The 14823-nt window shown below is 37.5% G+C and overlaps 1 protein-coding gene across 8 annotated transcripts in view; it reads right to left on the minus strand.

Annotated features, from left to right (window-relative positions):
- Nucleotides 1-14823, minus strand: part of Rps6ka5 (ribosomal protein S6 kinase A5) — a 183904-nt gene that overhangs the window by 48381 nt on the left and 120700 nt on the right. For 5 of the 8 annotated variants that reach the window (XM_078050716.1, XM_040274239.2, XM_005321348.5 and 2 more), the window contains 2 exons: nt 12574-12689; nt 8971-9078 (listed from right to left, as the gene is read on the minus strand). The exons of 1 other annotated variant lie outside the window; for it this stretch is intronic. In XM_078050716.1, the coding sequence (XP_077906842.1) occupies nt 8971-9078; nt 12574-12689 (224 nt within the window). Of the gene's footprint in view, nt 1-679; nt 797-8970; nt 9079-11777; nt 11858-12573; nt 12690-14823 lie in introns of those variants that run through there. 2 more of the 8 variants (XM_021723845.3, XM_078050717.1) reach the window with 2 other exon arrangements.

Consider the following 14823-nt stretch of genomic DNA (forward strand, 5'->3'; position numbering starts at 1 on the left):
GCTTGTCTCCTTACAGCTTATTACTAACATACTGCATACATGTTTTACTTACTTACTCATTATTGTCTGCTTTCCTGTGTAGAAGGGGAATTTTTGTCAGTTTGGCTCATTATTAGATCCCAACACAGCCCAGAACAGTGCCTGGATCACGGCAGACATCCACTTAATATGTCCTAAGAAGTGGGAAAAACTACTTCCAAGAGTTCATAACTGAAAATGGAAATAATGAGTATACAAATTAAGTAATATATTTTATTTATTATTTTCTTTTTTGTGGTACTTGGTATTTAAACCAGGAATTACTGAGTTACATACTCACTCTGTTTTTTAAATTTTATTTTAACCAGAGTCTTGTTAAGTTTTCAAGGCTGTCCTCAAACTTGTGATCCTTCTGCCTTAGCCTCTGGAGCCACTGGGATTATTTGGCATAGGTCACCACGGTCAATAATATTTAAAATATTATAAATATTTTATAATAAAAATAAATATTTTGTATTATAAAATATTTAAAGTATTTATTATAAATATTTTATAATACAAAAATGTAAAATTAATTTTAATATAAAAATATAAACATTTATTAATCATACGATCATATTATTACAGAAAGTCCCTGACCCTCAGCACTGTTTTAAATCATTTTTCATTTTTAGAAAACAAAAAATAATCTGACACACACCTGCCCTTGATGCAAGGGACCAATGGGCCCTCTAGTGGAGACTGGCAGTAACACACAGGCAGGCCCAGGCAGGCCCCCCCCTGCTGGCCAGTCACAAGGCAGTACTCTCACTGGGGTGCTTGGTTTGTATTCATCAGGATAAAAACCAAAAAAGAAAAAAAGAAAAAGTAAATAGAAAGAAACCATGCTACTAAATATAGTTTTCAAGTAAATAAAACATTTAACATTATTTAAACTAATGGGGTACATAATACTGAGAAGTTTCTGTGAAAATAATCCCAATTCACAAATTATCACTGTTTGTGATGTTGGACACTGAATGTGCTCTAAAAATAGTAATATAAATATACCTTACCAGAACCAAGTCTCTGCCAGAAGAAAGTTACAAAGAGACCTGTGAAGCTACTTCAAACCTCCCCTCCCCCAGTCCTGTGGAAGGGAACAAAGGTGTGCTGATATCTAGGGGGAGAACTTCACAAACAATGGCCGAGGATAATGTGAAGGTATCTGAATATTCTGTGATACTGTTTTGAGCTGAAAATAAATTGGGGGCATAGGAAAATATTTTGGTTTCTAAGTCTCCTACTTTCCTAACACCTTCAACCCAATGTTCACCTTAAAATAAATTATGCTGACCTTGACAAGTGATTGACAGGGCTTACTGACAGAGACCTAACAGGTTTTCAGAAATACAAGAGAGATACCAAGGTGGGGGGAAAAAGACTACATATCACTTCAAGTTAATTAGGAAAGGAGAGGGAACCACAGGCTGCCTCAGAAAAGGGTCGTCTGGTTTCTAGCGCAGACTTTCTCTATGAATCCCGGCTCTAACTTGGGTATCCTGAGACATGTACATCATGATAGCAGACAGCCTGCCAACAGCATTATTAACCAGACAGTTATCAGAGAAAACTAATTTAAAACTTTCCCATAAACAGGAAAATACAGAAAGAATAATTTAAGATTCTACATGGTACATTTTGATTTTGTTTAAAGTAATCTGAAATCATACTAGTATTTCTTACAAGTAGAATTAATATTTATATGGTATTTTACATTTTAAAAAAATACTTCCATAAGAATTAATTATAATGGTATAACAATTTCATAAATTAGATCAGTATTATTTTACAGATGAAGAAATTAAGACTCTGGGGTTAATGACCAAGTTGTCCAATGTCATGCTGTTAGGAATGGAGAATGGAAAAAGACCCTTTGAGAGTACTGTGTTGTTCTTGCCATTAAATGTCCCTTACATAGAATTAATCAATAAGTAACAGTAACTAAACTGAGCAAGATTAGATTTTCTTCTATTTCTGGAAAGAGAATATTCATAAATCCATAGGCCCTTTTCCCCATAAGTGTAGGTTCTAGGGAAATGGGCTATCAACAACTTAGCTACTGTGGCTTTAAATGCAGGGAACATTAGTTTCTTGACTAAAACTGGAGTTTTGTTTATTGACTTGGGGATTCATGTTAATGACCTGTTATAAAAACTTTCAAACATTCAATGCTAAATTATGAAAATGCAGAATGTATAAATCATATTTAAATATATAGTAATAAATACAAATGCCTCATTTGTGACATTTTTTCATTATTTTATTATAAATAAGAAATGACACAATTTTGCCAAAGCATCTTCATCCTTTTTTAAACTGCCTTTTAAGTCTTCAATGTTAGAAACAGATATCCAACACCATGCAAGTTGTCTGCCTGACAGAATTCAACAATGTTTGCTAAACGGTACTTTCAAAAAATACATACATACATATATATGGCTTGGTGTAGCACCGTGGTAGAGTGGTTGCCTAGGAGTTATAAGGCCCTGGGTTCGAAACCTAGTACCTTAAAAAATAATCTCACAGAGGACATATACGTAGCCTCCCAATATTTAAAAGTGTCTTCTTTTATTCTCAGATTTTCAAAGGATTTATCAAATTTTATGATCAAGAAAAGAACATACCAGTAACAGTATCAAATTTTACAAAGTGTATATCATTATCATATTAAAGATGTTTAAGGCTTCTAAAATAAATTTACTATATCCTGTATACAAAAGGTTAGCAAAGTATTATCTAGAAATAATTATAAGAATATTTGACAAATACCTCTAGAATGTAGGCTCACAAGGACAAGGAATTCGTTAGGTTTACCATTGTACTTCCAGGGTCTAGAACAGTCCTGGAACAAAACAATACTCCTAAATATCCTTTAGATTATTAAGATAATGAACATAGAGATGATTATTGTACCATGTGAAGAAATATGAGACACACAAAAAGTAAATTCCTAAAAACAAAAACAAACATATTCTCCAGAACAAATGAGGCCAGGATTTATACTCTCCGAAACTGTGACGTCCTGTAGAGAAGAGAACCAGGCTGGGAAGGGCAGCCTGGAGAGGGGTGCTGAGTGAGGAGCCTGTGAGGAGTCCCTGCACACCCCAGAGGCCTGTGGGGGGCCTGTGCCCACCTTGGAATCAGCAGCACCAGGCAGAGAGTGCAGCTGAACAGAGTAGCTAGGACTGAGATGTGAGGAAGGGCCTGAGAAGACATCGACAGGGACGCTAACCTAAGAGGGACGAGAGTCAGGACCTTGGCTCGCCAGGCAGAGGCAAGACAGGCAATCAAGAAAGATGAGAAAGAAAAATACTAAAATGGAGGTCACAGCAGCGCTGACCAGGACAATTTTAGTCAACCAGTAGGGGCTGCAAGCCAAAGAGGGGTAGATTAAGGAGTGAGTGACATGTGTTAGCAGAGACAGTCACAAATATCAACAGAGAATAACAGGACAATGGCTACAAGGGATTCTGAGATTCATCTTTTTTTAATCACTCCATTCATCCATCTCTCTCTACACTTAAAATTTTTAAGATTGTGGAAGCAGCATAAAAGAAAGAACCTAAGTGGAAGAGTTAGAAAAGCCATTTTGAGAGAGAGATTCAAGTTGGAAATCTATGAGGCAGAGTAGGGATAAAGGGAGGGAGAAACTCATTCCTAGAAAGATGGTATTTTGATAAAAAAGTGAGTTGGGCTGACACTTGAAACCAGAAGGAATGTTAGCTAATCAAAACAGAAATGGTTTCATGGGGAATTGGTTTAAGGTAGAAAGGGTCTAGGCACGGAGAACTGCCTACCAGGTGCTAGGGGATTTAGAAGCAAAGGGTGATTAGATCAAGTTTGGGGAATGCAGAAAAGGAAAATCCCTGCTGATCCCTGATAGTTAAACCAATGTGTCCTCTAGGCTCAGAAGAAGTATGAGCTAGAAGCTTTCAGCAGCTGGAAAACTTAATAGTTACATAAAACAGAGCTAAGTGTATTCAGTGAAGAAATGAACCTATCGATAACTTCTCTGTGTCAGCTTGAACCCCAATGGTTCATGTTAGCCCCAAACAATTAAGGTCTCAAATTACGGTATCTGATTGGAACTTCCTTCATTCTTTTGACAGGTGGCTGTTGACATGACCAGCAGAAAACACAATCGTCACTATCATTTCTGACTAACTGCATTACTGTAGTAAGACCTAACAACTCTGATCAGCTTTACTTTTTTCAGTCTTGTTTGGGTTCAGAACATTTCTGAGTGATTAGCCACACAGGTCTATAAATATCGATGCCTTTCATTATTGTATTCTCAGTACTTGGCCTAACATATAGCACATAGAAAACCCTCAATAAATATCGATGGAGTCAATGAGCAAGTGAATGAAGGTTCCAGGAAGAGAAAAAAGTGACCACCCAGTGTCTCTGCGCAGAGGGAGTATCACACGCTACATGCCAAGGACCCTTTTGACAGGCGCTGGAGCTGCAGATTCCTTCTGGGAATAATGTTCTGAAACATACACCTCTACAGAAAAAGCCAGTTATTCTGAAATACAAATGTAAACTAGGAAAACATTGTGACATCATCACAGACATGCTGCTATGGTACAGTCCCCACTTGCCAAGTCACACAGCCCTCCCTGCAGAGTTCTGGTGGGACTGGTACACTTGAAATTTCCATCTGAGAGAATCTGTGATTTTTTTGTTCTGGGGTTCTCAGACAGGAATCTTCTGTACCCCCATCTGGGAAGCCACTGTGCTCAGAGACAAGAGGTGGAAAGAGGCCTGGGCTCTGCTCTGGGTGTGTCCCTTTTCACTTTCTCCATTATTTTCCTTAAGGTGTCTTTACCTCAGCTGGACATGTTGTCCCTGAACCCAGAATCTGTCGGTCTAACCTCTTCAGTCTTCTCTGAGGTGAGGAAGTAAATGGGGTGGAGATGGAATCAGGGGTTACTTCTGTTTCATGCAGACTCCTGACACATCCTCCTGGGCCCTGCTTTACCTGCACTTCTAGTTTGAGGGGTGTTTGGAGCCCCTAATTCCTAAGCATTTCTGGGGAGTCAGAAGTGCCAAGGAACCTGCTCTTAGGCCTCTCACCTTACTGGCTTAATCCAGATGTTCTGTGGATGTACCAAAATGTGGTTGCTAATATCTTCTCTCCCTTTTGAGTGTATTCCTATCTTACCCTTTTGACTTTGCTTTAGTAGGGTTTATAGCAAACATAATCTGGTACATTTTATAAGGCTACAACTAAAATTTTTATAAGAGTAAAAATGTTATAAAAATAAAACTTGAAAGTAAATTTCTCAAAATTTACCTAATTTATAACTATGATTTTTCTATCAAAGATAATTTATTGTTATTACCACAGCTTCATGAAGGCAGAGATCATCTGCATTTTATGTATCACTACATTGTCTAATACAGTAGAAGTGATCAATAAATTGATTAAGTAAACTGAATAAATACAGATATGATACAAAAATTGGGATTTTTAGTTTTTATGATTTTACCACTTATCTCACTCAGAGCTGCTATAGCAATATTTAAAAAAGCAATCAGAAATATATATACAGATTAATTATCCTTCATCTAAAGTGCTCAGGACCAGAAGTATTTCAGGTTTCAGATTTCGTTTTTCCACATATTTATGCACATACATATGTATTTATGATACCTTGAGAAATTCATTTGTTTCATGTATATTATATATGTTTGATATATAATTACCTTCAGGCTACATGTATAGCTAAATGTATATTACATACAATGTTTTAATAGTTTTGTGCATGAAACAAAGTTCATGTGCACCAAAGCTCAGAAAGCCAAGGTGTCTCTCTTGCGGCCATCCATGCATGTAGACCATCGGTGACTGTCTGGCACCATCACTGCTCCTAGGAATTTTCATGTGACCAACAAACAATCATGTTCTTATACTTGTTCACACATAAGTACTAAATAGTAAAAAATATGACATGGCCTTAATACTGTGGAAAACCACGATTTCAGGGTTACTAGGCAGCAATGGCACTGTCGCCAGAACCTGTGTCGTCCACTAAGCAGTGGGGGCTTCAGTGTCCACCTGTGATGCTGGGTTTTGGTTAAAGGATTACTGTGGATTTTATTTCTTGGCGAGAAGAAACATCAGAAGCAGGAAGCAAGTTGTCGGGGGAAGAGGAAGCATTTTAAAATGTTCCTGCAGGGTCTTCTGCCTCACTGGCAACGATCTGTCTTAGAGGTCTCGCTGGTTTTCGTGTTCTGCTGGGAATCCGTGCTGCTCGTCCCCCAGTAAGACCTCTGTGCTCTCTCACCATGCTGTCCAAAGGCATTTTTGCTGCAATGTTAACGTTGTCTCCATTGTCACTATTACCATAATCATCTTTTTTTGGGGTACTTGTGATTGAACTCAGGGGCACTCAACCACTGAGCCACATCCCCAGCCCTGTTTTGTATTTTATTTGGAGACAGGGTCTCACTGAGTTGCTCAGTGCCTCATCATTGCTGAGGCTGGCTTTGAACTCGTGTTCCTCCTGCCTCAGCCTCCTGAGCTGTGGGACCATGATCATCTTGATTCAGACCTATTTAAACTATTTTACATCTGTCAATGAACAACTAGAGCTTCGTTACTGATGTTAAAAACTTATTTGATATTTCTTTCAAGTGTAAGGAATTCAGATAGCTTGTTTTTCTCACTTAACAGATGGAATCCTCAAAGTCGCCACCTTGTTCATCATCATCACTGAACCCAGTCACAGGCCAGGAGCTGTGCCAGGCATGCCCACCTATGTCTGCCGTCACCGTGTTCCAAGTGTTGGCAACAGCACACACAGTGCCTTCATGCTCAGCTCCTGCTGAAAACTTCCACACTCACACAGCTGTTCCCTGCTGCCAGCATGCTGTTTACGAAAATGTTTTATATTTATTCTTTAGTCACTTAAGGAAGCTCTGGTCACATGGCTAAATTAATCAAGCCACATTTAAGGAAAGTACTTGGCATAAACATTATTTGTGAGCAGTTCAGCAGAAGGTGAGCACACAGATCTTGCAGTCTTCACCCGGTCCAGCTTCCCTGCAATGAGCACGAACAGCTGGCACAAAACAGGAAACCAACACAAAGAGGTCCCTCATGCCCAGGCCTTTCTGTGACTAGCAAGACATTCCCTCTTTAAAACCTTGGTCCACCACACCACGTTGACGCTATGTGTACCTGCTTCAGTAGAAGGTCCTGGCACAGTTATTATCTTCTCGGTCCTTAATTCCTTTGGGGCTGTCTCATCAGCTGTGCCAGTGACTCTCTGGGCAGTGACACCCAAACAGTGATGTTTCCTCAGGATTTCAGACTTGTTCTAGCATCAGATTTTCCTCTGCGATGACCTTGGCAAGCTTGTCTGTGAATTTCTCTGCTGCTTTGTGATAAGAAGATGCTTCATCACCACAAATCTTTAAAAATTTAATGCCGTATCTCAAATTTCTGCAACTAGCCTGTTGAAGTTCATGATAACCTCAGTTCTCAGTCCATGGGGATGGATCTTTGTTTCATGACCAACATTCCATTAAAGGGCACATGATCACTGTGACGCTAATGGACCCACTCAATACACAACCGAGACCTTCATATTTGCCTTTGTGCAGTGATTATCTATTTTTTACCAACTTCTTTTTGTCACTTTCACACAGAACTTCACCCGTTTGTCCCTCCAACCCTTTAGGTGGTATGCAGCGGCCATTGCAACACTGTGTTCTTTGGTAAAACATTTTGCTCTTGCATTGCTCTGCAGTTTCTCTAACAGCTTGACTTTCTCTGCTAGAGATAAACAAATGGCTTCCTCTTTTTCTTATCATTGTTACCCATACAAGTGTCCACAGACCTTTTTGACATTTTCACCAATATCTTTATATCACAGAGCACAGAATACAAAAAATAAAAATTAAAAAAAAAAACAGTTGGATAATGCATGTAGGTATGGATGCCACGCGGGCATTGCGGGGCACCTGCCCTCAGCACATGGGGCTCACATATGTGCCATGTTATCCTCTGTGGATGGTGGATATGTGTGAAAAGACATCACACCTGAAGGAGGCTGAGATGGTCTCATGTTCCTTGGGGGCACTGAATAAACTGCACTGTGTGTCTGTGTTTTGACTGTGACCTATCATATCACACCAGGTCATGAATTTCTCCCCTTCTGGCATCAGTGGGTGCTCAGAAAGTTTTGGATTTTGGATTTTCAGATTAGGGATGCTCAACCTGAACCTAATATGGGAGACAAGAATGGTGTATTGTATAAAATGAAGTCCTACATTACAAAAATTTTATTGTGATTTTGCATTCTGTACAAATAATTTCCCGAATAGAAACACAATCAGCATTCAAATTCACTTAGTTATCCTGAGTGATCAGTAGTGTAAAAATAAAATTTTTATTATGACTGCATCAATTAATATTTAATATCAATGAATAGGTATATATTAGCTACTGCATGTTGGTTCATTTTGAGCAAAAACCCATCAAGATTATCAAAGAATGAATTCTAGTACAACCTTGTCATTCTTATCAATTGAATTCAAAGGGACATCACAGCATGTCCCGCTTCGTAATCATAATGTAAGTTGAATGTGCTTTGTTTTGTGATTATTTGTTGGCTACCATCTAAGCCATAATTCTTCAAAAGGCCAAATGGCTAATATTTTAGTTAGTTTACAGATTTTATGGGAAAAGGTATACATTGTTTTTCTTTAAACTGAAGAATTCTGATGCATCCATCAAAGGTTTACAGCAAATCTAACAGGATGGTTTGACAGTAATTTTAAACTAAAAATCTTTATAGTCACTCATTCCTTTAAACAAAGTTGCATAGAGCCCATAATCCATAGGGTACTGTCCTATTAAATGTTTATTCTATAGCTAATTTTCATCCTTGTTTACATTCTGCTATTACTAACTTCAAATTAAAATATAATACTCACTTCATCAGCCACAAACTCCTTACTCAGACCAAAATCTGTCAGCACCACATGGCCATTAGAATCAAGTAGAATATTCTCAAGCTTAATGTCACGGTATATAATCCCCAACTGTAAAAACAAACAAACATGCATTTTAAAATAATTTCCAAAAAATTAATCAGGACAGTCTTTCTTATCTACATTTTAAAAAAAAAAGCATTTCCCTCCTCAGATCCTGTGGCTCCTAATGACCATCAGGGCAAATGTAAATGTCTCCTTGTCAGGGCCATCTGCTCAGTTCCCCAGAACTCTGCAACCCCATCTCCAGTATCTTTGTAGAGAAGACCTCCACCTGTTGGACCAGCTTCTTAGTATCTCCCTGCTGACTCTTGCTTCTTCCTGTCCCTGCAGATGATCTTCAGGGGCCTTCTTAGCCAATCCTTGTCCATTATTTCCTAATGGCTTCAGAAAGCTTTCCCACTAGCAGGTCCCTCACTGGTCACTGGTCATTTCCTTCTTTTTCATCCTATACCACCTATGTTTATATTGTACTTACCAATAGGGGAATAATATTTTCTGGCATTTCCTGTTTATCTTGATAAACTTATACTCTAACTCAACTTTTCACTTTTTTTGTGCATTTCTCCGGTATCCAGAACAATGCCATGTGTTAAATAGATAATTAATAAAGACTTGTTGAACAACAGACAAACATGAAGGTTAAAGATCATAGGTTAATTTTAGTTTATCTTTAGTTCTAAATGTGGAAAACAAATCAATTAAATAACATTTACAGAGTCATGCATTGCTTAATGACAGGGAGTTTCATTAGGAGGTCCTGGGATTGGGCAGACATTGTAGGGTACTTACATGAGGCTATATAGTAGAGCCTACTCTACACCTAGACTATAGGAACAGCCTGCTGCTCCTGTGCCACGATGCACAAAACAACACGAAATCAAAATGAGCTTAAGAGAAAATGATTATATGGTAAACACAAGATGTTATGAAGCTGATGCCAGTATAACACAGCATACTGTCTTACAGAAAAACCTTTTTTAAACAAGCAGGAGTACATTCTCAACAGTCATTTATTATCATTAGCAAGTATTATTGTCCTATACTTAATTGTATGTCATACTTTTATGCAACTGGCATGCTGCCATTTGTTTCCACCAGCACCACTGTAGTCACTTGAGTAACGAGGTGCATTATGACAGTGATGACATCACCAAGTAATAGGAACTTTCAGCTCCAATAGGATCTTATGGAACCACTTTGCATGTATTGTCTGTTATTGAAATGTTGTTATGTGGCGCATTCTCTATTCTGTTTTACATGTAAGTTTTATAGTAAAACAATTCAAGTATTACATAGAAATATCTACCTAAGTTACGTAAGAGGTGTTTGATCTAGATGAATGTTGTATTTCATGTTTTTAGTTAGTCAGCCTGGATGAAATATTTTTAAACTTAGAAATCCTGCTTTCCTCAACACTAAGTATCTGAAAAAGCAGATTCTTCCTTAATAGCTCTCAAAAGTGAAATCAAAATTACACAAAGAAGAACACTAGGCAATTTCCCTCCATTATCTTCAGTGTTTTACGTGAAAGATAGGAAGGAAAACATCTGGTATCTATACTGAGCAGATATTTAACTTAAGCATTATTCACATCTAACAACAGTAGTATGTTTTTTTTTTTTTAACAACTTCTTTGGAAGAGAGTTTTAGGAACAAATAATTTACTATCTTTTTTATTTCATCACTTTCAAGTAAACTCCAATTTTTGTCTCTTTCTATGAAATCCAGTGTTAGTATCTATATTAAAATTAATTAGGGGCTGGGGTTGTGGCTCAGTGGTAGAACGCTTGCTTAGCACATGTGAGGCACTGGGTTCAAACCTCAAAAATGAAATAAAGATATCATGTCCACCTACAACTAAAAAATAAATATTAAAAAATTAATACTGTTGGCTTTGTGTTATATGAGTTTTCTTAAAATATTAAGATAAAGATAAAATGAGCTGAGTTCTGATTTGCTATATTACTTCATCCCATGTCAACTCTATTTAGATTCAATATTCATTATATTTCTATTTCCATGTTTCTTGCTACTGTTAAATAGTAAAATGAATGTTTGTGGATTTTCCTTTAATAAACAGAATGAATAGAATTAAAGTTCCGCATAAATTAAAAACTGAATTTCCTATCTTATTCATTGGGGCTTGGTGCTATGTTTATGCTGGTTTTTATAATAAATCTGCCATCATTTTTACATTATTAAATATGACATTTAAAAAATAAATCCCAAAGATCTTTGAAGCCTATTCCTGGATTTGATTTGTTTCTTATGCAAAAATATGTTAACTACTTTAAATCACACAAAAATAATAAGCATGAAGCTTGTCACCACACTGAAAATCCTACCAAAGGAAGCATCAATGTCTGTCTGCAACCTCAGTGGACCCCACTTCCCTGCTCTGCAGGCCTCCCCCTGCCAGTTCCCCCATGTGTTCCCCACTCTTCTCATGATTCCTGCCTGGACTGCCTTCTTCCACCTGTCCAGTCTCTGTTCTCTTCTGGCCTGGGTGCTCCCTTCCTTGATCCTAGGCCTTCCAGAATTGCTTCTCTCAGCCTCTCCTCGATCCACAGCCTCTGTCTTGCTGCTTGGATCTGCCAATCCCTTTAAACTTCCTCCTCTTCCTCGCCTTTTCCCTTCCATTCTCTCTTCCTTCCACGCTCTATGATCAGTACTTCAGTCTCTGCTCATCCTATGCTAGGGCAGGGCTTGAATATGAAAAGACAAAGAAAAGCGGCTTCATGATGTACCTGTACTGCCATAATTCTGTGGCTCGAGTCACACTGTGTCCTGGGGTCTCCACAGCCTCAGGAAAAATTACTTCCTAGACCTGAGGAAAAACACACAAGCCCCGGCTACATAATGACTATTTGCTTCTACAATAATGCTTCCTCATTATCAAAAAAAAATTAAGTCAAAACTTCATAGATCAAGATGAATGGCATCTGTAGTAACATATAAAAAGTTCAAGTTGATTTGGGTAAGTTCAAACATGGTCATGGACACAAATTCCATTTAAAGGATTTAGTAACAGTTCATGCTACATGTAGGCAATGGAGGAGGACAGCAGGGCGGGGCAGGAGAGTGGGTGTCAGGGACAAAACAAATGGAAAAGAAAGCAGCGTGAGGGGGGCAAGAGCTATTCTCCAACCCCCGCAGGAAATACACCCTGACAGGGACAGCAGAGACGTGATGGAGGAAGTCACAACTGAGGGAGTACAGATTACGACTTGTGGCTTCATTTTATAGGTCATTTTAAGAATTAAAAGCATTTTTCTAATGATACTTGTAATAAACAAAACATTAAGGTTTTATTCATGGGGAAAGTAAAGAAATCGTTCAGGTTCTTCCTTCCTGATCTGACTCCCAGCAACTACGATAGCAAAGGAGGTTTTTTTTAAAAAAGGGAACTATGAGAAAAGTGGTAACATTCTGGAAGTACGCTCTCAACAACCTCCATGACAGTGACATGTGTAAACACTAGCTGCATCAGGACCTCAATCAATAGGTTGTTCAAGGGGAAGCTCCGGAGATGAAGCATCTTACCTTATGCAGATGTTCGAGGGCAAGTACAATCTCTCCAACATAGATCTGCACCTCATGCTCTGTGAAACGCTCTCTTTGAGAAAGATGAGTAAAAAGTTCTCCACCATTTATATAATCTAAAAATGAAATATATTTTTTCTTTCTTTCACTTGTATTCATAAATGAAAGGAAGTATTTCCTTTTAATTACTCCGGATTAACCATAAGGCATTGATTTTAATAGACTGGTTTTTGTAAAACTCTTAAGTGTATAGTATACTGTTTTATTTAGAATATATTACTAAATTCATATAGTAATACAATTTCATAAAATGATGATAACTCAAATCAACTTGAAAAAAGCATTGCCATTAAAACTATTACATAAAATCATACATATTTCAATACGTTTCCCAAATACAGCATATCAGAAACCTATTCCATCACTGTACAATGGATATATAACTTACTGTGAAGTGCCAAACACCAGCCCTTCGGCAACCAAAGCAAAAAACAAAACACAAAATCCTGGCTTGTCAGCTGTGATGGTTGCCAGCCAGCTGTGCACAGATTCTTACTTTCCAGAACTGCCAATGCACACTTTCAAAATGTGTATTAGGCAGAAGGTAGCCTTCCTATTGCTCCTTTGAGCCCCATAGTCAAAGTAACACAATGTGGCTGAATCAAAGCACCCAGAACCAGAAGATTCCATTTCCCTTTCAGTTTGCCCTACTCATCCCAAGGGGAATAATAAAAGACAAATGGTTACATTAAGAAATTAATAAGGGGACTAATTAAAAAAAACTATGTTGGTAATTGGTTGTAATAAGACATTTGTTGAAAAACTGATAAATAAATGTTTATTATTTTAGGTAATAACTATGGGTTAATGTTAGAAATAATTCAAAATCATACAGGATAATAAACCTTCTGCAAAAAATTTTAAACTATAGTTTCATCAGAGACTAACTATTGCTACATTAACATACATTTGTGTGTGACATTTAGAAAAGTCACTAATTAGCTTAAGCATTTCTCCTGAAAAATCTGAAAAGCTTGTATCCCAGTATATTCACTATCAAGTTTACAACAATTTGATAAAAGACAAAGCAAATTCTTCATAAACTCATATTTCTGAAAATCTTATCCATTCCAGAAAGCAGATGCAATAAAATTACAGAATGCTAACTGCTAATTGTTTTGCAATACTTTTTCAAAGCCCATGTCAGCATTTTCCATCTAAGGTGTCTGTATTTTGCCAAGGAGTTTTAATTATATCTGAACACAAAGCTAATTAATAAAAAGGTGTAAAAGAACATAACATTCCTGTAAACTAACAATGAATTTTGCTTCCTTTTAAGTACTTATTTACTTAAACCTGATACTGGTGTCGATGCATAAATGGTTTTCCTCCTCAGTCATGGCACCCATCTACCCACTACCAAACTCCTACGCAGCCCGAATGTTCAATCATTTTATCTTTTAGGGGCACTCCAGCAGAGTTGATCACTTCCTCATAAGTTATCATCATACTTATTAAAGACTTTCACCACGTAATTATCTTGCTGGGACACAGAAAGTGCTTTCTATTCCATTTACTGGGGAAACTGAGAAAAAGTAACCATAAATGGAAACAGACCGATAGATAACAACATCAAGTACCGGACTTCTTACCTTTGGAGGATTAACCTTGGAGCCCAAAATAAAATCCTATGGTAAGTAATGCTGTTTTCTAGGTATGTGCTATTTACTTTTACAAGCTGTTAGCAAACTCTACTCAGGAGTCCAGGCTATAACAGTGGTGAAGTGGATGCCAAGGCTGCCAAAGAGGTATAACAGCCGAAGCTATGGTACCTGGAGGGTCATCAGGAGTAAGTGCTATAATTAATGGCAGAAATGTGAGAAGCTAGTGGGAACCTCTTTAAGGTAAGCACTTGGTACTGTCTTCATAATTCTTTGGTATATCTCATTATGGTTTTAATTTGCCACTTTCCTGAATAAAAAGATTACTTAGCATTTTTATATGCCTTATTGAACATTTCCATATCTTCTGTTGTGAAGTGCCTGTTTTGTTTGTTTGTTTGTTGGGGTGTATGTATATGTGTGTGTGTGTATATTTGTGTATGCATGTTTGCATGCATGCTTCTGTGCCTATTTTGTTTTTCTTTTCTCTTTGAGATATAGTTCACATACCGTGAAATTCACCCACTTTAAGTGTAAAACTCCATGGTGTTTAATTTATTGAGTCGTGCTACTGTCACTATAGTCAATG

Source organism: Ictidomys tridecemlineatus, chromosome 5 (assembly GCF_052094955.1).
Source record: "Ictidomys tridecemlineatus isolate mIctTri1 chromosome 5, mIctTri1.hap1, whole genome shotgun sequence".
NCBI lineage: Eukaryota > Metazoa > Chordata > Mammalia > Rodentia > Sciuridae > Ictidomys > Ictidomys tridecemlineatus.